Source organism: Sylvia atricapilla, chromosome 26 (genome assembly GCF_009819655.1).
Source record: "Sylvia atricapilla isolate bSylAtr1 chromosome 26, bSylAtr1.pri, whole genome shotgun sequence".
Taxonomy (NCBI): domain Eukaryota; kingdom Metazoa; phylum Chordata; class Aves; order Passeriformes; family Sylviidae; genus Sylvia; species Sylvia atricapilla.
In genome coordinates, this window is record NC_089165.1 from 1,689,525 (window position 1) to 1,709,171 (window position 19,647).

At 59.6% G+C, this 19,647-nt stretch overlaps 3 protein-coding genes across 5 annotated transcripts; 2 read left to right on the plus strand and 1 right to left on the minus strand.

The window, feature by feature from the left end:
- The first annotated feature begins 4 nt into the window (after positions 1-4).
- SF3A2 (splicing factor 3a subunit 2) lies at positions 5-9,359 on the plus strand. 2 transcript variants are annotated; one of them, XM_066336329.1, is made up of 9 exons: positions 5-77; positions 2,271-2,435; positions 3,388-3,459; positions 3,735-3,781; positions 4,529-4,638; positions 5,879-5,928; positions 6,548-6,688; positions 7,716-7,784; positions 8,885-9,359. In XM_066336329.1, the coding sequence occupies exons 2-9, from the start codon at positions 2,310-2,312 to the stop codon at positions 9,215-9,217; spliced, it is 948 nt and encodes a 315-aa protein (XP_066192426.1). In that variant the 5' UTR covers positions 5-77; positions 2,271-2,309; the 3' UTR covers positions 9,218-9,359. The 2 variants fall into 2 exon arrangements, with proteins under 2 accessions (XP_066192426.1, XP_066192427.1); XM_066336330.1 differs by lacking the exon at positions 5-77 and adding an exon at positions 1,992-2,057.
- Positions 9,360-10,444: 1,085 nt separating this feature from the next.
- On the plus strand, positions 10,445-15,793 carry AMH (anti-Mullerian hormone). 2 transcript variants are annotated; one of them, XM_066336311.1, is made up of 5 exons: positions 10,445-11,957; positions 12,988-13,157; positions 13,768-13,888; positions 14,044-14,248; positions 14,413-15,793. In XM_066336311.1, the coding sequence occupies exons 1-5, from the start codon at positions 11,408-11,410 to the stop codon at positions 15,326-15,328; spliced, it is 1,962 nt and encodes a 653-aa protein (XP_066192408.1). In that variant the 5' UTR covers positions 10,445-11,407; the 3' UTR covers positions 15,329-15,793. The 2 variants fall into 2 exon arrangements, with proteins under 2 accessions (XP_066192408.1, XP_066192409.1); XM_066336312.1 differs by having other exon boundaries at positions 14,047-14,248.
- A 591-nt stretch (positions 15,794-16,384) lies between these two features.
- Positions 16,385-19,019, minus strand: JSRP1 (junctional sarcoplasmic reticulum protein 1). The gene is made up of 5 exons (XM_066336328.1): positions 18,860-19,019; positions 18,175-18,327; positions 18,029-18,091; positions 17,754-17,896; positions 16,385-17,641 (listed from the first exon to the last, which is right to left on the minus strand). The coding sequence occupies exons 1-5, from the start codon at positions 18,954-18,956 to the stop codon at positions 16,964-16,966; spliced, it is 1,134 nt and encodes a 377-aa protein (XP_066192425.1). The 5' UTR covers positions 18,957-19,019; the 3' UTR covers positions 16,385-16,963.
- Positions 19,020-19,647: the final 628 nt, after the last annotated feature.

Genomic DNA, 19,647 nt, shown 5'->3' on the forward strand with positions numbered 1-19,647 from the left:
CATGCGCCGGGCCGGGAACGCGCATGCGCCGGGCCGGGAACGCGCATGCGCCGGGCGGGGAGCGGGGCCGCGCGCAGGTACGGACTGGGGGCCCTGAGGGGACAGGGGACACAGGGCGGGAGTGGGAGAACTGAGGGGAGGGAGAATCGGAACTGGAAAACGGGGAGAGCTGGGTAAGGGGGGACTGGGTGAGGGGGGACTGGGTGTGCTGGGTGAGGGGGACTGGGGGAGCTGGGTAAGGATATACTGGGTGTGCTGGGTAAGGGGGACTGGGGGAGCTGGGTAAGGGGGGACTGGGTGTGCTAGGTAAGGATATACTGGGTGTGCTGGGTAAGGGGGACTGGGGGAGCTGGGTAAGGGGGGACTGGGTGAGGGGGACTGGGTGTGCTAGGTAAGGGGGACTGGGGGAGCTGGGTAAGGATATACTGGGTGTGCTGGGTAAGGGGGACTGGGGGAGCTGGGTGATCCGGATGTTGGGTCTGGGACAACTGGAGCTAGGACCATGACAGGATTGGGGCTGCTGGGAGGATCAGTGGGGCAGGAGTGCGGGCAGCTGGGGGGCCCCGAGGGCAGAACTGGGGAGGAATAACTGGAAAAGTACTGGGGGAGAGCCACTGGGGGAACTGGGTTCCCTGGGTGGGAGGACTGGGGGTACTGGAGAACCTGGGCTGGAAAACTGAGGCTGCTGGAAAAGGAGGGACGAGGAGAATTGGGGTGATGAGGCTGGGAGAACTGGAAAATCGTGAGAGAGGAACTGGGGTAGGACCAGAGCAGGACTGGGGATACTGAGAGCATCGGGGGGCAGGACTGGGGCCCCCCCTGACTGGAGTTTCTGGGAGAACTGGGTGACCTGGGTGGGAGGACTGGGGGTACTGGAGAATCAGGACTGGGAAAATGGGGGTAGGACTGGGGGTATCTGGGGAGCCTCAACTGGAGAATCAGGACTGGAGTTAGACGAGAGGGACTGAGGAAGAGGCATTAGGAGAACTGGGGGTACTGGGGCTGGGGAACCGGGGGTAGGATCAGGACAGGACTGGGAGAACGAGGCAGGCTGGGGTGCTGGAGTTGGCGGAACTAGAGAATCACAAGTGAGAAACTGAGGTAGGGCCAGGGGAGGACTGGGAGTATGGGGAGGATTGGGAGTCAGTGGGCCTTGACTGAGAATCAGGACTGGAGTTACTGGGGGGTGTGTCTGGAGGGGGACTGGGGGAGAGGCACTGGGAGAACTGGGTCCTCTCTGAGGAAGGATTTGGGGTTCCTCAAAGGTCTTTCCAGTGTTTGGGCTCTGTGTGGGGAGGTCTAGGGGGGAACTCTGACCTTGCCAAGGGCTGGGCGGCTCCAGGATCTCACTTGGGGCTTGGGGACCCTGCTCAGAGCCTGTGACCTTGTTGGGGAGCCTGGGGGGCTCTGACCCTGCCCCGGTGCTGGGGCTGGCAGGGGGTGGCCCTGGGGCTTTGAGAGGTGTTGTGGTGGTGGGGGAGTGGAGAGGGCAGAGCTCTTGGTCCCTCAGCTGAGAAGGGAAGGCTCCTGTTGGGGGGTCTCAGGGAGCCTCTGGGGGGATTTCCTGGCTCCTTTCACTCCGGTTTCCTGAGTTGGTGGTACCAGATGTGCTCCATGTGGCATGTGCTCAGGGTGGCAGTGGTCATGTGTCTGGGGAATCATGCCCATCCTTGCTGATGGGGCTGAACAGTTCTTTGGTTCAGTTGTTGTGGGGTTCCTGCAGCCCCTCGACACAATACCCCGGGTCTGGCCTGGGCAGGACAGACCACAGTCACCTGCCCAGCCTGGCAGAGAGAACTCCCCAGTGGTGCCCTGTACACGATGGTTTGCCCTGGTTTCCCCCTCCCTGATGCCCCTGGCCCTTTGGTTTCTTCTTTCCTCTGAGTGTCCATTGGTTTTGGGAGCTGGTGACCGGCCCTGTGTCCCCTGTAGGACACTGACCTTCCCTGCCCTTTGCACCGCCCCGTGTCTGGGGTCACTGGCTGCTGAAACTCACCCTTCAGCCTGAGACCGGGATGTGTTCACCCCTTTTCACCTGGATTTCCCTTTGCCTCCTGGTAATAAACGTGGCTGGGGCTGATCTAGTGCTAAGGCCTTCTGCCTCTCCTGGCTGAGCTAACCACGAGGTGTGGATGTGTGAGCTGACTGCTCTGAGTTTCCCCAAGCAGCCTTCCCACCAGAGGGGCTTACTGGGATCAGGGCTCCAGCTCCACTGCTAAACACACAACGCTACAAGTTACCACTCACACTCCTTCCCCTCCTTTTCCCAGACTGTCTCCAGGAGGAGCTGAAGCCCAGAGGTCCCCACCATGGATTTCCAGCACCGCCCCGGCGGTAAAACGGGCAGCGGGGGCGTGGCCTCGGCCTCCGAGAGCAACCGGGACCGGCGGGAGCGGCTGCGGCAGCTGGCGCTGGAGACCATCGACATCAACAAGGTGGGGACACAGCCACAGCAGGGTGGGGCCCTCCCACAGCCCGGGGCAGGCATCTCCATGGCAGCCCAGAGTGGTTTGGGTTGAAAGGAATATTAAAGCTCATCCAGGGACACCTGCCAATAGCCCAGGTTACTCCAAGCCCTGTCCAGCCTGGCCTTGGACACTTCCAGGGATGCAGAGGCAGCCACAGCTGCTCTGGAAAATCCATGCTAGGGCCTCATCACCTTCACAGCCAAGAATTTCTTCCCAATGTCCCATCTAAACCTATCCTTGGTCTGTTTGAAGCCATTGCCCTTTGTTCTGTCCTTCCAGGCCCTTTTCCAAAGTCCCCCTGCAGCTCTTTTTGGGGGACCCTTTCGGTTTCATGGTTACCCCAGAGCATTCTCATCTCCAGGCTGAGGTGTGGATTGGGTTTGAATACTTCTGTTTCTGGGCATGTGGGGGTTAAATAAGGAATATTTGGGACACAGTGACAAGGAGGTCCCAGCTCTTGTGAATCCACCTATTTCCATTCTCCTCAGGGCTGGTTTGGGTTGTGGTGATTCCTGCTGCAGTCAGGAATTCTGTCACCAGTGCACCCACAGCTGCTGTTGGTTCTCTCTGCTTCCTCCTCCTAAAGCTCTCTTGTGCTGTTAATGTAAAATGTGAGCTCAGCTGCAGGATCCTGGAGTATCCTGAGCTGGAAAGGACCCACAGGGACCATCAGTGCAGCCCCTGGCCCTGCCCAGACACCCAACAATCCCACCCTGAGCATCCCTGAGAGCCTTGTCCAAACCCTCCTGGAGCTCTGGCACCTTGGGGCTGGGACCATTCCCTGGGGAGCCTGGGCAGTGCCCCAGCACCCTCGGGGGGAAGAACCACTTCCTCCAGGGCAGAACTCTGCAGTATTTTGGTTATTCTCTTGTTTTGCCAACGGATTTTGCTCCTAACTTGTCAATCATTCTTTTCCCAGGACCCCTATTTTATGAAAAATCATCTGGGCTCCTACGAGTGCAAGCTTTGCCTGACACTCCACAACAATGAGGTGAGGGGAGCACCTGCCTGTCCTGATCCCAGCAGCAGCAGTTTGGGAATGACAGCAGCTTCAGCACCTGGGCAGTGACTGCTGAGACATGAGGGGTGGTTAAACGTGGCAGTGTGTGACAGCTCAGCAGCTGAGTGCAGAATCTCACTTTTGGAGTGAGATTTCTCTGTGTGAAGGATTAAAACATTCCCTTGTCAGGGTGTGATACAATCTCCCTGTGACAGGAATGTTTCAGTCATGGCTTCATTTAACTTCTACCTTGGTTTTTATTTCAGGGGAGTTACTTGGCACATACCCAGGGGAAGAAACATCAGACCAATTTGTAAGTTGTCCTCTACTGTAACTTTATTCTCCATTATATTAGTATTATGATATTGGGTATCTTTAATCTTTGAACTCCATTGCATTGTGCTTGGTTGTTCTTTTACTGTGGTTCCTCATGAAGCAGGAGGCACAGCCTGGATTGGCCTGAAAAATGGTGCTGAAAATCTCCAGTTTAAGCTAAAGTTCAAATGCAGTTATGAAATTTCTAAAGGAAGAGGGAGAAAGAGTTTTAAAAGCAAATTGTCTGGGTCTATTTAGAAGGACCTCTGCCTGACAAAGCTCTCAGGGATGCACAGAGTGGATTGTGGGGTGTCTGTGCAGGGCCAGGGGTTGAATTTGATGATCCCTGTGGGTCCTTCCAACTCAGGAGATTCCAAGATTCTGTGATCTGGATTTGTCAATACAAGTTTGGAGAAGTTTGTAAGTTTTATTTTAAGGAATCCAGTTTGCTTTGGTTTATCTCTGTGGCTTTGACTTTTTTTTTTTCTTTTTTTCATTTTGTCTTCAAGAATTAATGTCTTCTCAAATCCATCTGTAGAGTCTACCCTCAAGGTCGTCGTGAGGGTGGATCAGATGATTGTGTGACAGCCTTTAGCTAGGAGGGGAGGATGGATACAGCTGGGGAAGGGAAATAAGATTTCCTGGCATGATTCCTGTGAAATGCTGTGTTGAGGGATTCAATCTGCCCCTGGTATCCTTTAGGAACAAAGGCAGGTAACCTTTAAATTCTGGAATTAATCCCCAGGGCCCGACGAGCTGCCAAGGAAGCCAAGGAAGCCCCTGCCCAGCCTGCCCCAGAGAAGGTCAAGGTGGAAGTAAAGAAATTTGTGAAAATTGGGCGCCCTGGTTACAAAGGTGAGTCAGGGGTGGGCAGCAGGTCCCTGATGGGCAGTGCCCTGCTGGGATGTGAATTATTCGTTAGTCTTTTTAGCAGCTCTGCCCATGAATAAGATATGGGCTTTTCCCTAGAGTCCTTTTATTGTTGAAATTGCTTATGGAACATCTCTTTATTGCTGACAGCCTAGGGGGAACCACTGTAATAAAAGATGGCTGTGTCTCAGACTGCCAGGGAGATGATGGCATTTCGTCTCTGCTTCTCTTGTGCTGCAGCACCTTTCACTAATGCTGTAAATCACTCACTCCATGCAGAACTCATGTTTTTTTCCCCTGAAATCCAGCCACTTTGGCCTTCAGTACAAAATTTGGCTTTTTAATCTCACCAGTGCTTTGCCCCACAGCAGCTGAACTTCAGTAGAGGAGAATCATGGAATAATTTAGGTTGGAAAATATCTTTAAGGTCGTCAATTCCAACAGTAAACTTAGCACTGTCAAGGCCACAACTAAACCATGTCCCCAGGTGCCACATCCACAGGTGTTTTAACACTTCCAGGGATGGTGATTCCTGCACAGTCCCTTCCAGTGCTTTACAGCCCTTTCAGGGAAGGAATTTTCCCAATATCCGACCTAAATCTGGCCCAGCTTGAGGCTGTTTCCTCTCCTCCTGTCCCTGTTCTCTGGGAGCAGAGCCTGACCCCTCTGGCTGTCCCCTCCTGTCAGGGAGTTGTGCAGAGCCACCAGGTCCCCCCTGAGCCTCCTCTTCTCCAGGCTGAGCCCCTTTCCCAGCTCCCTCAGTCTCTCCTGGGGCTCCAGCCCCTTCCCCAGATGTATTCCCTTCCCTGGACACACTCCAGTGTCCTTCTTGTCCTCAGGGGCCCAAACCTGCCCAGGACAGTGACACAATCCCAGAATGGTTTGAGTGGGAAGGGGCCTCAAAGCCCATCCAGTGTCACTCTCTGCCATGGCAGGGACACCTCCCACTGTCCCAGGCTGCTCCAAGCCCTGTCCAGCCTGGCCTTGGGCACTGCCAGGGATCCAGCCCCAGCTGCTCTGGGCACCCTGTGCCAGGGCCTCCCCACCCTCACAGAAGTACCTTTGGTTAAGGATAATGTGACATTTCGTTCAAAAAACAAGAGAAGATTCTTGTAATACTAAATTCTTGGAAACTTTGTGTGTTTCCCATGGCAGATTAATGCTGCTCTTACCCTGCTGGGGGATGTTCTCAGCTTTCTTATTTTTTTTTTCTTTTTATTTACAGTCACCAAGCAGAGAGACCCAGAAACAGGCCAGCAGAGCCTTCTCTTCCAGGTAAGGGCAGAGTTAAAACTCTCCTTGTCAGGGTTTTCCAGGTAAAACTACTAAATGAGCAATTCTTTGCAGGACCCATGAAATTAATAATAATAAGGAGGTCTTATCTTTCTAGTTTCCGCAGCTGATTGTGTTGAGCAAATCCCTGAGCTCAAGTGTCAGGCTGTGTGGTGGGAGAGGAATGTGTTGTGTGAGGTGGAATGAGATGATCTGAGAATCACAGGGTAGTTTGGGATGGGAGGGACCTTAAAAATGATCTATTTCCAACCCCCTGTGATGGGCAGGGACTCCTGCCATGAGACCAGGGTGCCCTAACCTGCCCTTGGACACTTCCAGGGATGGAGCAGCCACAGCTCCTCTGGACAGCCCGTGCCAGGCCCTCCCCACCCTCATGGGGAACAATTCCTTCCCAATATCTCTCCTGAATTTCACCTATTTCAGTTTGGGGTCTTTAAGGTCCGTCCCAACTCAAACCATTCTGGGATTTTCAGCCCTTCCCTCTGCTGTTTGTCTCCTTTGTGTTGGGGATTGCTCTGGGTGTGCTCCACACCGGGGAATGTGTTTGGGGCAGAGGGGAGGGTGCAGAGGGGGGGTTGTTAATGCTGCTCTGCCCCTGCAGATCGATTACCCTGAGATAGCTGAGAGCATCATGCCCCGGCACCGCTTCATGTCTGCGTACGAGCAGCGCATCGAGCCGCCGGACCGGCGCTGGCAGTACCTGCTGATGGCAGCTGAGCCCTACGAGACCATCGCCTTCAAGGTGAGCCTGGGAAACTGCCACAGCAAACCTGCCACAGCAAGCCTGCCAGAGAAACCTGGGAGAGTTGCCTTCCTGCCTCAGCCAGGTCAAGGGAGGGGATTGTCTTACATGGCTCTGCCCTGGAGTGGCCTCATCATTAATGTTGTGTGTGGTCACTGTGATGTGAGGAAGATATTGAGCCATTAGAGAGTGTCCAAAGGAGGGACACGGAGCTGGGGAAGGGTCTGAGGAGAGGCTGAGGGCACTTGGCTCGTCCAGCTGGAGCAGAGGAGACTGAGGGGAGGCTCCTCGGGGGCTGCAGCTCCTCCTGAGGGGAGGCGGAGGGGCAGGGGCTGAGCTCTGCTCTGGGACAGGGACAGGAGCCCAGGAAGGGCTGGAGCTGTGCTGGGGCTGGGCTGGAGCTCAGGGAAAGGTTCTTCCCCCCGAGGGTGCTGGGGCACTGCCCAGGCTCCCCAGGGAATGGTCCCAGCCCCAAGGTGCCAGAGCTCCAGGAGGGTTTGGACAAGGCTCTCAGGGATGCTCAGGGTGGGATTGTTGGGTGTCTGTGCAGGGACAGGGGCTGCACTGATGGTCTCTGAGGGTCCCTTCCAGCTCAGGATATTCTGTGATTAATTCCTAATGAACCCTCTGATGTCTGTGCTAACCTTCAGGGGTTAATGGAGTGGGAAGGAGGGTCAGGAAGATGTGGCTGGAAGTCATTAAACCCCACTGAGGTTTGGTGCAGGACTCTGGCATGAAAACCAGACTGTGCTGAGCTCTGGGGAGCTGTGAATTCCCAGTGTCTGACACAGACAGGAGCCTCCTGGGCTTCACTCCTCAGCCTCTGTGCAGATGTTCAGGGAGGGATTTTTGCTGGTCGTCCTTGACCGATAGGGAAGTAACTTAATTCTTTCCTGCCCCCACCTCTTAATAGCAACCCTGCAAGGCTTGGAATAACTGTGCTTATCTCACAGGCTCTGGGGCTAAAAAGGGCCTTTGAGCTAATCTGGTGCTGCTAAGAATAGCTCTGTGTTCTCTTTTGGTGCAGGTGCCAAGCCGAGAAATTGATAAGGCAGAGGGAAAGTTTTGGACTCACTGGAACAGAGAAACCAAACAGGTAACTGAGGTTTTGTAATGTCCTTAAGGAGAGCAGAGCAACTTCAGACAGTGACATCAGTTCTGTCCTGCTGCCTCTGATGTTCACATCTCCATTCCCTCAATGCACCTGTGCAGTGAGAGCCCCTGACAGAGATCCTCCTCGTGGGATCTTGGAGAGGATGAAATTTCTGGCAGCAGCAGCAGGATGGGGCATAAATACCCAGGAAAGAGGAGGCTCAGGGGGGACCTTGATTTTAGAAGTGGGTCAGGAGGGTGCAGCCAGATGGAGGTCAGGCTCTGCTCCCAGGGAACAGGAGAAAAGACCAGAGGGAACAGCCTCGAGCTGTGCCAGGGGAGTTTAGGTTGGATATTGGGAAAATTCCTTCACTGAAATGTTGTCAGGCATTGAAACAGACTGGCCAGGGTAGTGGTGAGGTCATCACTCTTGGAAGTGTTCAAAAACGTGGATATGGCCTTTGTGGACATGGTTTAGTGGTGAACCTGGTGGTGTTGCTGAGCTGATGGCTGGACTTGGTGATCTTAGGGTTAGGGTTAGGTTTGGCTTTTCCCACATTAATGAATCCATTATAAATGTGCAGCACCGTGTCCTCTTTATGGCTCTGTGCCTGGTGCCTGCACACAGCTGGCTGAGGGAGCCTGGGGCTGCTCCCCTGTATCCTGTGAGAGCAGGGGACAGTGCCTGGGGGGTTCCCTCCCCTCCCAGAACCTCAATGCCCAAAGCCCAGAGGAGTTAAAGTCTGGGACAAGACTGGTGCCGGTCACAGATGCTGCCAAGGCTGGGACATCTGAGGGTAACAGGAGATGCCTGAGCTGTGCTCTGGGGCAGAGAGCTGCTCCTGTGTGCTGGCAGAGCTGTCTGCAGGGTGCTGGGGCACTGCCCAGGCTCCCCAGGGAATGGTCCCAGCCCCAAGGTGCCAGAGCTCCAGGAGGGTTTGGACAAGGCTCTCAGGGATGCTCAGGGTGGGATTGTTGGGTGTCTGGGCAGGGACAGGGGCTGCACTGATAATCCCTGAGGGTCCCTTCCAGCTCAGGATACTCCAGCATTCTATGACTCTCTGATTAATTGTTCCCTTTTCTCTGCTTTCCTCCCGTTCCCAGTTCTTCCTTCAGTTCCACTTCAAGATGGAGAAGCCCCCGGCGCCCCCCAACCTCCCCCCCGGGCCCCCCACCGTCAAGCGGCCGCCGCCCCCTCCCCTGATGAACGGGCTGCCCCCGCGGCCCCCCCTGCCCGACTCCATGCCCCCCCCGCCCCCCGGGGGCATGGCCCTGCCCCCCATGCCCCCCTCGGGGCCGGTGCCACCCCCCCCAGTGCCCCCCCAGCTGCCCCCAGCCCCCGGGGTGCCCCCTCCTGCCCCTCTGCCCCCCATGATGCGGCCGCCGCTGCCCGCCGAGGGGCCGGGCACCATCCCGCCTCCCCCTCCCTCCAACTGAAGCCCCTCCTGGAGCCCCTGCCCTGGGATTTGTGTCCTTTTAGCTGCAGCTCGCCCCCCATTCAGGGAACAGTTCCTTTTTGTATGTCTGGAAACCTGCTTGGATTCTGCAGGTTCATTAAAAGGTTCTTGATTTTCCTTTCCCTCTGGTTTCCTGTGCTGCTGTGAGTTCACGTTCCTTACCCCTTAGACACAGGAAACCTTCCCAGGCTGGTTATATTTTGGAAATTCTCCACAGAGGAGGCAAAGGATTGGGAATCTCAAGGCATCTCCCTCCTGGCTGGATTTCTCCATCAGCTGTCTGGGCCTGAGGTATCCCCCTCAGGCTGCCTGATGAGTGTCCCATTAATTACCCCCCATTAATCAGTTTTGATTCAACCAAAGCCCTTCATCTCTGTTCATTCACTGAGGGAGGACATGGAAAGGCTCCTGATACTGATATTAAATCTTAGTTTATTATTATAATTCGTTAAATGTCAGTATCATGGGGCTGTACCTGCTGTCACATGATTTTATTGTGTGTCCTCCCACTGACAGCTCTGTTCAGGCAAGGTTTTAGTTTTCTGTGGGTTTATTTATCCTGAATATTTCCTTCCAACCATCACTTGGTTACCATAGAAAAGCAGCAGCAGTTCTGCCATTTCTCTGGCCTTTCCCAGGTTCCTGTCCCTGAACTGGGGGGTCAGTGGGGGATTCAGGGGGCTCAGTGGGTGAGGGCATGGCCATGGCTGGGGTTCCTGGTCAGTTCTGGTTGGTTGAGGGGCCACAGGAGCCCTGCAGCTGCACCCCTCTGATGGGGGAATCAAAGCCTTCACCTCTGCTGCTGAGCTGGGATAGTCCCAGTCAGTTACAGAATCCCAGACTGGTTTGATTTGGGTGGGACATTAAATCCCACCTTGTGCCACCCTCTGCCATGGCAGGGACACCTTCCACTGTCCCAGGCTGCTCCAAGCCCTGTCCAGCCTGGCCTTGGGCACTGCCAGGGATCCAGGGGCAGCCACAGCTGCTCTGGGCACCCTGTGCCAGGGCCTCCCCACCCTCACAGCCAACAATTCCTTCCCAATATCCCATCCAGCCCTGCCCTCTGGCAGTGGAAGCCATTCCCTGTGTCCTGTCCCTCCATCCCTTGTCCCAGTCCCTCTCCAGCTCTCCTGGAGCCCCTTTAGGCCCTGCCAGGGGCTCGGAGCTCTCCCTGGAGCCTTCTCTTCTCCAGTGAACACCCCCAGCCCTCCCAGGCTGTCCCCAGAGCAGAGGGGCTCCAGCCCTGGAGCAGCTCCAGGCTTTGTCAGCTGCTGTAGAAGTGACCTCAGACTCCTCCAGCCCTTGCTGTGGTGTCCATGTCCTGCTCCAGTTTGGGAGCTCTGTCTGCTCCTGACAGTCCTGAGCTCCAGACTGCAAAGACTTGGAAAGAGAAGGGTCATTCCTTCCTGAGAAGGGTCTGAGACTTTTTTTGTTTTGACATTGACCCTTGTGAAAATCCGGAGGTCCCTTGGGTGGAGGGCAGGTTCCCAGGGTGGTTTAGGCAGGTGACACTGGCAATTCCAGCCGTTCCAGTGAGTCTGGGCATCTCATGGAGGGAAGAGTCCTTAAAATACGTGTGTGAGAGGCTTTCTAAGGGAGGTACTGAGGGTTCAAAGTCCTCAGGCTGCTGCTACCCCCCGTGATTCTCATTCCCAGGATGAAGCCCTTTTCCAGGGCAACCTGCTGAGCTGCAGGATGTGAGGGGAAGGTTTTCCAGTCAGAAGAGGGAATACTTTCCATACTTTCACTTATTTCAGCCCATTATCTGCCCCTGTCCCCCTCCTCCTGCTCTGGCTCGCTCTCCCCTCCCGGTGTTTCAGTGCTGATGGGGTTGTACGTGCCAGTCCCCATGAGGATCCCATTCCAGACACTCATCCTCCTTTAGAAAACATCCAAAGTCAAGGCCACGCATCCCTACGAGTGAGTGCAACAGCTTCGATTTTTGCACGTTTCCAAAACGAGCTGCAGACCCAAAAATAGAACAAAAAACCGTTTCTTTGCCACCTCCCTCGCTCCTCTGCAGCGCGACAGCCCCGGGGCGGCTCAGGGGAGGTGGCTGTGCCTCGGCCACTCAAGGCCACCCGTGGTTAAAAGGGAGACGCCGTCCTCCCTCTTCCTGCCGAGGGCTTGGGGTGCGTGAGCTGCTCCAGGGAAGAGCTGAGGTGGGACCATGAGCGCTCTCAGGGGGCTCCTGCTGTGCCTGGGGCTGCTGCTCCCCTCGGCGGCTCTGCCCAGGAAAGAGCAAAGGGATTCCCAGATGGAGCTGAGCCTGCTGGAGGCAGAGGGGAGAAAGGTGGGAAATGCAAGTTTACTGGAGACACCCAGGTCCAGGAGGGCTGCAGGCACTGGCCTCTTCTCCAAGCCTGAGCCGGGAGCCAAATGCCCGCAGGGAGTGGCTGAGGAGGGGGGCCCGGGCTGGTCCCGCTCCAGCCTGCAGCCCTGGCCCCTGGGCGGCCTGGAAGGGCCCGTGTGCAGGGTGAGGATGGAGCAGGCTGGGGCCAGCCCGAGGCACATGGAGGTGGTGGGAGTGCTCAGCCACTACGAGAGCAGCTTCATCAAACTGCTGAGACGCCGCCGGAGCTGGGACGGGAACCTCCCGGGGACCTTCGGGCTGTGCTGGGCCGGGGAGGCAGCGGCTGCTCCCCACCCGCTGCAGAGCATCCACGAGCACCTGCTGGAGCCGGGGCTGGAGAGATTCCTCGTCCTGCACCTGGAGGAAGGTCGGTGGGAGAACCCTGCAGGCTCCCGGGTGGAACAGGGAGGGAAGGATACAGGGCTCGGGATGGTGATGCTGTTTGCTGGCCTGGTCAGGGGTTTAAACACAGAATTAAATTTGGGGGTTGGGTTCTCTTTAAAAACAGCGAAGTGATGGAGTGAAATGTTTCTGGGTACGTTTTTAAGGAGGTTTAGCAGTGGGGATGGCAGCGTGGCTCTGCCATCTGTCCCCACCTCTGACCAACCCCCAGGTGCCACATTCAGCTTTTGGGCAGTGGTCTCAGGGATGCACAGGGTGGGATTGTTGGGGTGTCTGTGCAGGGACAGGGGTGGGACTGGTCATTCTTGAGGATCCCTTCCAGCTCAGGACAATCTGGGATTCTTGGTGGCTTCTGCTCTGCTCTCATGAGTGTTTCTCACTTTCTGTGGATGGGTTTGGGTCCCATCCCAGCTCTGGGGAGAAAGAAGGATGTCGGACCCAGCTGCTCCCGCTGTGCCGTGAGCCCGGCACGGGCTGATCTCCCATTCTTGGGGCTGTGGAGCAGCTCGGGGTCCCGGGCTGCTCCTGTAGCTTCAGCCTTATGGGAAAACCTCAACAAACTCCCCTGTCCCATCCCGGTGCTGGAGAGGGAGTAACACCCTCCAGTTTAATCCGTAACAAGAGAGCGATGATGATTCCTTTCGTCTTAAAATCTTCCTCTTCTCCTGGGATTTGGATTTTCAGCTGAACTCACCAGTGCCGGGCAGTGGGGAAGTGGTTCTTCCCCGGGCAGTGGCCACAACGTCCCCGAGCCCCTGGAGAGCAGATTTCCCTGGGATCTGGTGGGGAGGCAGCTCCCTGCTCGCTGGGTGCAGAGTGTGTCCCGCTCTCCATCTCCCTGGAGCCGGGATTTGCTGGGTCCCTTCATCCTGTCGGCTCCTGTCCCAGGTGCTCTGCTCCCTGCATGGGGACAGCGCTCGGGCCGAAGCCTCTTCCTCACCCCCGGAGCCCCGCGGCGCCCGAGGGGATTCACGGCCGTGTCTCCCCCGTTCCAGTGCAGTGGGAAGCGCAGGTGAAGCTGCGGTTCCAGCTGGTTTTCCAGGCGGAGGTGGGACGGGCTCTGGGAGAGCTGCAGGCGGCCGTGATGCTCTTCTACCTGGGCCACCGGGGCTCGGGGCACCCGCAGGAGCTGCTGGTCACCGGCCCGGGGCTGGAGCGGGCCCAGGTGGGTCCGGGCCCCGGTGGGAGCGGGGGGCGGGAGGCGGTGCCCCGGCTCTGCTGCCCGTGCCTTTGTCATCCCTCCCAGCCCATTCAACACCCTCCAGGTTCCTTCGCTATCCCCTCCCAATTCATTCATCACTCCCCCCAGTCCCTTTGCTATCCCCTCCCAGTCCATTCACAGTCCCCTCCCTTTCCATTCACAGTCCCCTCCCAGCCCCTTTGTCACCCTCCAGCCCCTTCGCCAACCCTCCCAGTCCCTTTGCCATCCCCTCCCCGCCACTCCGCCCCGTCTCCGGCTCCCGCCGTGCCTGAAGATGGAGCTCTTACCCTGTGCGCAGCTCCCGCAGGGCCGGAGAGGCTGCCCGGGGCACCCCGCCCGGTCCGCGGTCCTGATCCCCGCCTGCCCCCTCGGCGCTTCACTGGGTCTCCCCTCCCCGCGGCCCCCGGAGCAGCTCCGGGGCTGGGGGCGAAGCTCCCAGGGCAGCCCACCCTCCCTGTGGCGGCTCCCTGGGTGACCCGGAGCCCGCAGGGACCACCGCGGGGGCTCACGTGATGTGTCCCCCGTGATGTCTCACCCACCCCTCGGGGCTTCTGTGTTTTCTGCCTCGGTGCAGAGGCTCTGCCTCTCCGGGGACACGCAGTACCTGGCCCTGGCAGCCGCCGCAGCCTCGGTCACCCGCAGCGCAGAGCGGCTCCGCTTTTCGGCTTCCCTGACCATCCACGGCGGAGCGGGAGGTAGGGACGGGGGACACCCTGGGGACACCCTGGCGACAGCAGCATCCCTGCCCTCGTGTCCTCGCTCGGGCGTTTGGAGTCCTCTCAGGTCCACGAGAGGCGGTGGGGACACGCAGGAGACCCGGGACCAACGTCCTCCCCTCTCGCTGCCGCAGCAGGTGTCCCCCTGCCCCGCGCGGAGGTGCAGCAGCTCCTGTTCGGCTCCGACGACAAATGTTTCACCCGGATGACCCCGGTGCTGCTGCTGCTGGCCAAGTCACGGCAGCTGCAGGAGGAAGAAGAGGAAGAAGATGCTTTGGCCCCATCCTCCTACCTCTCTGCTGAGAGGGTGGTGGACACGGCTCCGTACCCACAGCTCAGGTCCGTGGCCGACACTGCAGGCACGGGAAAGCACAGGGGCTGGGAGATGAAGTGGGACGGGGACAGCCCCAGCTGTGGGACCACAGATGGCTGTAGGGGACCATCTGGTGGGACCTCCGGGGTACACGGGGACCCCTGTGACTCTCCCTGCGTTCTCCTTACAGCCCACCCCAGGCTGGGACCGAGGAGCTGCCGACTCCCACTGCCCCGAGCCAAGCCAACACCTCGTCCCCAGCGCCCGGCGGCAGCGCCCAGTTCCTGGCGATCCTGACCCGCTTCATCCGGCAGCTCCTGAGCTCCTCCAGCGAGCCGCCCCCCCAGCCCAGTGCCCACCACTGGCTGGACTTCGAGGTGATGGAGACCCTCCCTCACCAGCTCCTCAACCTGTCGGAGGAGGCGGCGCTGGAGCGGCTGGTGCAGTCGGAGGAGCCCTCGGTGCTGCTGCTGCCCCAGGACAGCGGCGCCGTGCTGGAGCAGCACCTGGGGGACTGGCAGCCGGAGGGCACCGTGCTGCAGCTGCTGCTGGGCAAACTGCAGGTGGTCATCCAGGAGCTCAGGGACATCCCGGCTTTCCAAGCCAACGCGGCGCTATTCCGGCACCTCCTGACCTTCTGCTACTACCCGGCCGGGCCGGGGCAGGCCGAGGCGGCCGAGCGGGGGCCGGGCTCTCGGAAGCTGCGCACGCTGCTGCTGCTGAAGGCGCTGCAGTCGGTGCGGGCGCGCTGGCAGGAGCGCAGGAAGGTGCAGCGGCAGAACCGCAGCGCTCGGCACCAGGCGCACTGCCGGCTGCAGGAGCTCACCATCGACCTGCGCGACCGCCACTTCATCGTCATGCCCACGGTGTACGCGGCCAACAACTGCGAGGGGCCCTGCCGCCTGCCGCTGTCCACGCGCGTCCCCAGCTACTTCTCGCACACGGTGCTGCTGCTGGGCATGCAGGAGCGCGGCTCGCCGCTGCGCAGGGCTCCGTGCTGCGTGCCCGTGCGCTACTCGGACCAGCTCATCATCAGCCTCTCCTCGGACGGGCTGGAGATCCGCAAGTTCCCCAACATGGTGGCAGAGGAGTGCGGCTGCCGGTGAGGCTCCCGCCGGCCTCCCTGCTCGCCCCACCCCGGCCCCTCTCCCGGTTCGCCCTCCCGGCTCGGGATCTGGTGCTTCTCGCCCAGACGGGAGCTCCCCGTGTGTCCTTTCCCCGTGGTTCGGTTCGTTAGCGTCGCTCTGGTTCTGGGTTCGCCCATGCCCGTCCCTGGGGCTGCTCCGTGCTCCGCTGGGGCTGTCCCCGCTCCCGCGGGGCGCTTTGGGCTGGGCACGGGCACGGAAGGGCCGTGGGGAGAGGGCAAAGCTTGGCAGATCCAGGCAGGACCATTCTTCTCTATCCCTCTGCTCCCGTAGTGGCTGGGAAGGACAGGCGCTGCTTCCTCCAAGCCTTGCAGCGTCCTCTGGCCATTCCCCAGCTCCCCCCCGGCCCCACGGCTCCACCCGTGACAGCAGAGCAAGAGGCCAAATCCAGCCGTGCCCTGGGGACCCGTGTCTGTGTGAGCCGGGCCCGTGGCTCGGGGCTCCCGGCCAGGTCACAGCAGCGTCACCCCGCGCTGACCCCGCTGCCGGCCGAGGGGAGGAGGGAGCGATCCCCTTACACCTCCCGGGCTGCTCTCACCATTCATGGGAGCGGGAGCGAACGGCTGCCAGAGCACCTGCTCCGCGTCCCCGCCGGCGTCAGCACGGGCCGCCTGCCCCAGATCATCTTCCAGCTGTGCCCAGCCCGCAGCCGGGGATCCAAACCCTCGGGAAGCAGCTCCTGGCCTTGTCCTGGCTACACCTCCTTCGGTTTTGCAGTGTCCCCGCGGGGAGGCACGGCTGGAGGCTGGTACCCACCGGTCTCATCTGCAGGATTAGCCCTGAGCCCCTCGGGTTTGGGGGACACAGAAAACACACACACAAACCCAGGGACAAAACACATAACCAGGGACAAGGGCTTTTCTCATTTTCCTTTTTTTTTCCCCCTATTTTTTTTTTTAAAACATCAAGTTGAATACCTTTTTAAAAATGAAAATAGTTTATTTTAACCACTGCTGACTTAGCAAATACTGAAACCTGCCATGGGTCGGGGCTGTGAACGTCTCTGGCTGTGTGACATTGCTCTTGTGTTTCCTTCCTAAAAGCGACTCGGAGAAGGCGAGGCCCGCAGGGATCCCTGGGTGAAGGGCTCCAGCCCTGCTCTGTCACCAGCACCTTCTGGGCCACCCCACAGCAATGGGGTGAGGTTGGGGGGTCTGTCCCCGATGTCCCTCTGAGGACAGCTGCAGCCTGGTTTCCTAACCCAGAATATTCTTCTCTCTTGATTTGCTTTTAATAAAACCATTAACCCAAGAGCTGCACAGTGTGGACACAACTCTGTTCACTGGGATCCCTGCACTGCCCTGGAACCACGAGTGGAGATGAACTGCAGAGGGATTTGGGGTGGGGATGGAGAAGTAACGAGACCCAAAGAAGCTCCTTCCGTGAGTCCTTTCAGGTTGCCTTTGATCCAGGGGGGCCCAAAGTCCCCGGGGAGGCTCCTGCCAGGCTCCTGGGCTGCTCTGCTGCTGCTCGGGGGTCCCGGGGTGCTGGACACCCGGGGGGGGGTCTCTGGAGGGCAGGGTTCCTTGCTGGGGGCAGTGGTGGGATTGGATCTCCCTGGATCCAGTGTCATGGAGCCCCGCACCCGCCCCGGCCTCAGTCACGCCTCTTGCCCTCCCTGGCCCTGCCGTCCCGGCCCGGCGCCGGCTCCCAGGGCTTCCTGCCCTTCTGCTGCTTCCAGTCCCGCCTCGGGCTCTCCCGGCCGCCGTCAGCCCTGCCGGGACGGCCCTTCCACCCTTCCCTCCTGGACTCATCCCGCTCCCGCCGCCTCTCCTTCTTCTCCTTCCTCTCCCGGTCCCGCTTCTTCTGCTGCTGCTCGTGTTCCCTGGCGGCCCTGGGGGCTCTGCCGGGTTTGTCCCCCGGGCTCCTGTCCTTGGCCCGTGCCTCCCTCCGGCTGCTCCGCTCTGCATGCACAGCACGGCCTTCCCGGGCCTTCTCCTTCTTCTCCTCCTTCTTCTTCTTCTCCTCCTTCTCCTTCTCCTCCTCCTCCTTCTCCTTCTCTGCCTCCTCCTCTTCCTCCTCATTCTCCTCTTTTTCTTCCTCCTTCTCCTCCTCCTCTTCTTTCTCCTCCTTCTCCTCCTTCTCCACCTTTTTCTCCTGGCTCTTCTTCCCCTCCATCACAGCCATTGGCACCTCGGGGACGTCTGCAGGTTCTTCGTCCTTGTCCTCCTCCTCATCCTTGTCCTCATCCTTTTCCCCATCCTTGTCCCCATCCTTGTCCTCATCCTCTGGTGTTGTGCGGCCAAACCACTTCTTGAAGATCCAGGGTTCTGCCTGTGGGACAGAGGGGACCAGGAACTGATGATGCAGCCCAGGGACCCCTCTCCACCCCTCCTCCTGGGGACAAGCCGCTCCCTGCCCCGGGAGGTGCCACCCTGACCCGTACCAGGTTGCTGTCGGCTTCGCTGTCGTAGTCATCGTCTTCATCTTCGTCATCACCATCATCCTCCAGCACGCTGCTCTCTGGTGGCGACGCAGGCTGGGCAGTCACCGCCTCCGGGATCTCCTCCGCCTTGGGGCTCACGACCTCTGGGAGGGAGAGGGACAGGCCAGTGTCAGCGTGTTTGGGTGGGATATCCCCCAGGGGCCCCCAGGGCCACCCCACCCTGCCATGGGGCCTGTCCCAGGCTGGATCCGGGGGGAACGGAGCCTTAGACCCACCGGGAATGGGAGGCGGCGGAGGTTCCTGCCGGCCGCGGGCGAGTCCCTCCTTGGAGCACGGCGCTGGAAGAGAGGAGGGGACAGGAGCCAGGCGGTGGCAGCACGGTCCGGACACCCCTTCCCGCTCCGTGTGGCTCCCGACTCACCTTGGAGCAGCTGGAAGGTGACGCTGAGCAGGGCGACGACGGAGGCCACCAGGATGCACTTGTTGAGGGTGAGTCCTTCCCAGAGCAGCGGCTCCTCCGCAGCGTCCAGGCTGGGCGGCTCCGCCTTGCTCTGCACGGGGAGCGTCCTGGGGACTGCGGCCCCAGGGAAAAATGTTACTGCAGGGAACTGGCGAGAGGCAAAGGGCTCTGAGCTGGCGAGTGGGAAGAGCTCTTAACATCCTCCTGCACAGCCCACTCAGGGCAGGGACAGGGACAGGGACAGGGACAGGGACAGGGACAGGGACAGGGCAGGAGCTGCTCCTGCCACGTGTTTGCACTGCAGGCGTGGGGACAGGAGTGTCCCGAGGGCTGAGACCGAGGGGTTTGGCCCATGGTGGCGTTAGAGTACCCTGGGGATCAAGCTGAGAAAAGCTCTGCCTGTGCTCCTCCTGCAGCAGCAAATCTGGGCAGGGTGGAGAGGAGGAGGAGGAGGAGGAGGATCTGGCAGGCGGCTGAGGAGCCCCGTTTCCATCCCCGTGTCACTGATTTCCCCGGGGACTGTGGAGAGCACAACTTCTCCTGTCACTGCTCCATGGGCTGGCCGGGGACACGGGATTGTGCCTCTGTGGCACCCGGGGGCAGGGTGGCCATTCTGGGGCAGGGAAGGGCTTTCCCACACACCCACCTGGAGGTCCGGCAGCGCTGCTCTTGGCTCCCACCTTCTCCACCCGCTTCTTCTCCGCCGCTTTCCTGTCCCCGCCGAGCGGGGCCGGCTCTGGCATGTCCGGCTCCTGTCTCTGATCGGGCTGCTCCGGGTCCTGCTCGGGCACTTTCCTCCTCTATTCCCTGCGGGAGGGCGCAGAGCGTGGCCGAGGGGACAGGGACACGCTGCTCTGGGGGTCCCCGGGGCTGAGCCGGTGCTGCCCCAGCAAAGAGGCACCAACCCGGCTCCTGCAGCACCTGGGGCGTGTGTTCACCTCAACAGCCTTAAAACAGGGGTGTATTTTACGCTATTTAAGCTGGATTTGGCCACGAGTTAGCCCCGGCACACACGGGTGGGCTGGAGACTGTGTTGGGGTCCCCCCGGAGCAGTCCTCGGGGCTGCAGCATCCACTGACGGCGGGCTCGATGTGCCGGGAGCTGCGCTGTGCTCCGGGCTCGGTGCTGAGCGCCGTTTTGGTGGCCGGGCTGGGTGTTGGTCAGTGGCACCAGGGAGAGCTGCCCACCGGCATGGATCAGTGACAGCGACAGCTGGGGGACCTTGGGCTGCCCCGGGATGGACGTGCTGCAACAGTGCCGGGCGGAATGTCCCTGCGGGACTGCCCCAGCTCGGCCCCCTGCCCTGGCACAGGGATCCACCCCCAGCACCCCCTGACCCTGCCCTGGCACAGGGATCCCCCCATGGCACCCCCTGACCCTGCCCTGGCACAGGGATCCATCCCCAGCACCCCCTGACCCTGCCCTGGCACAGGG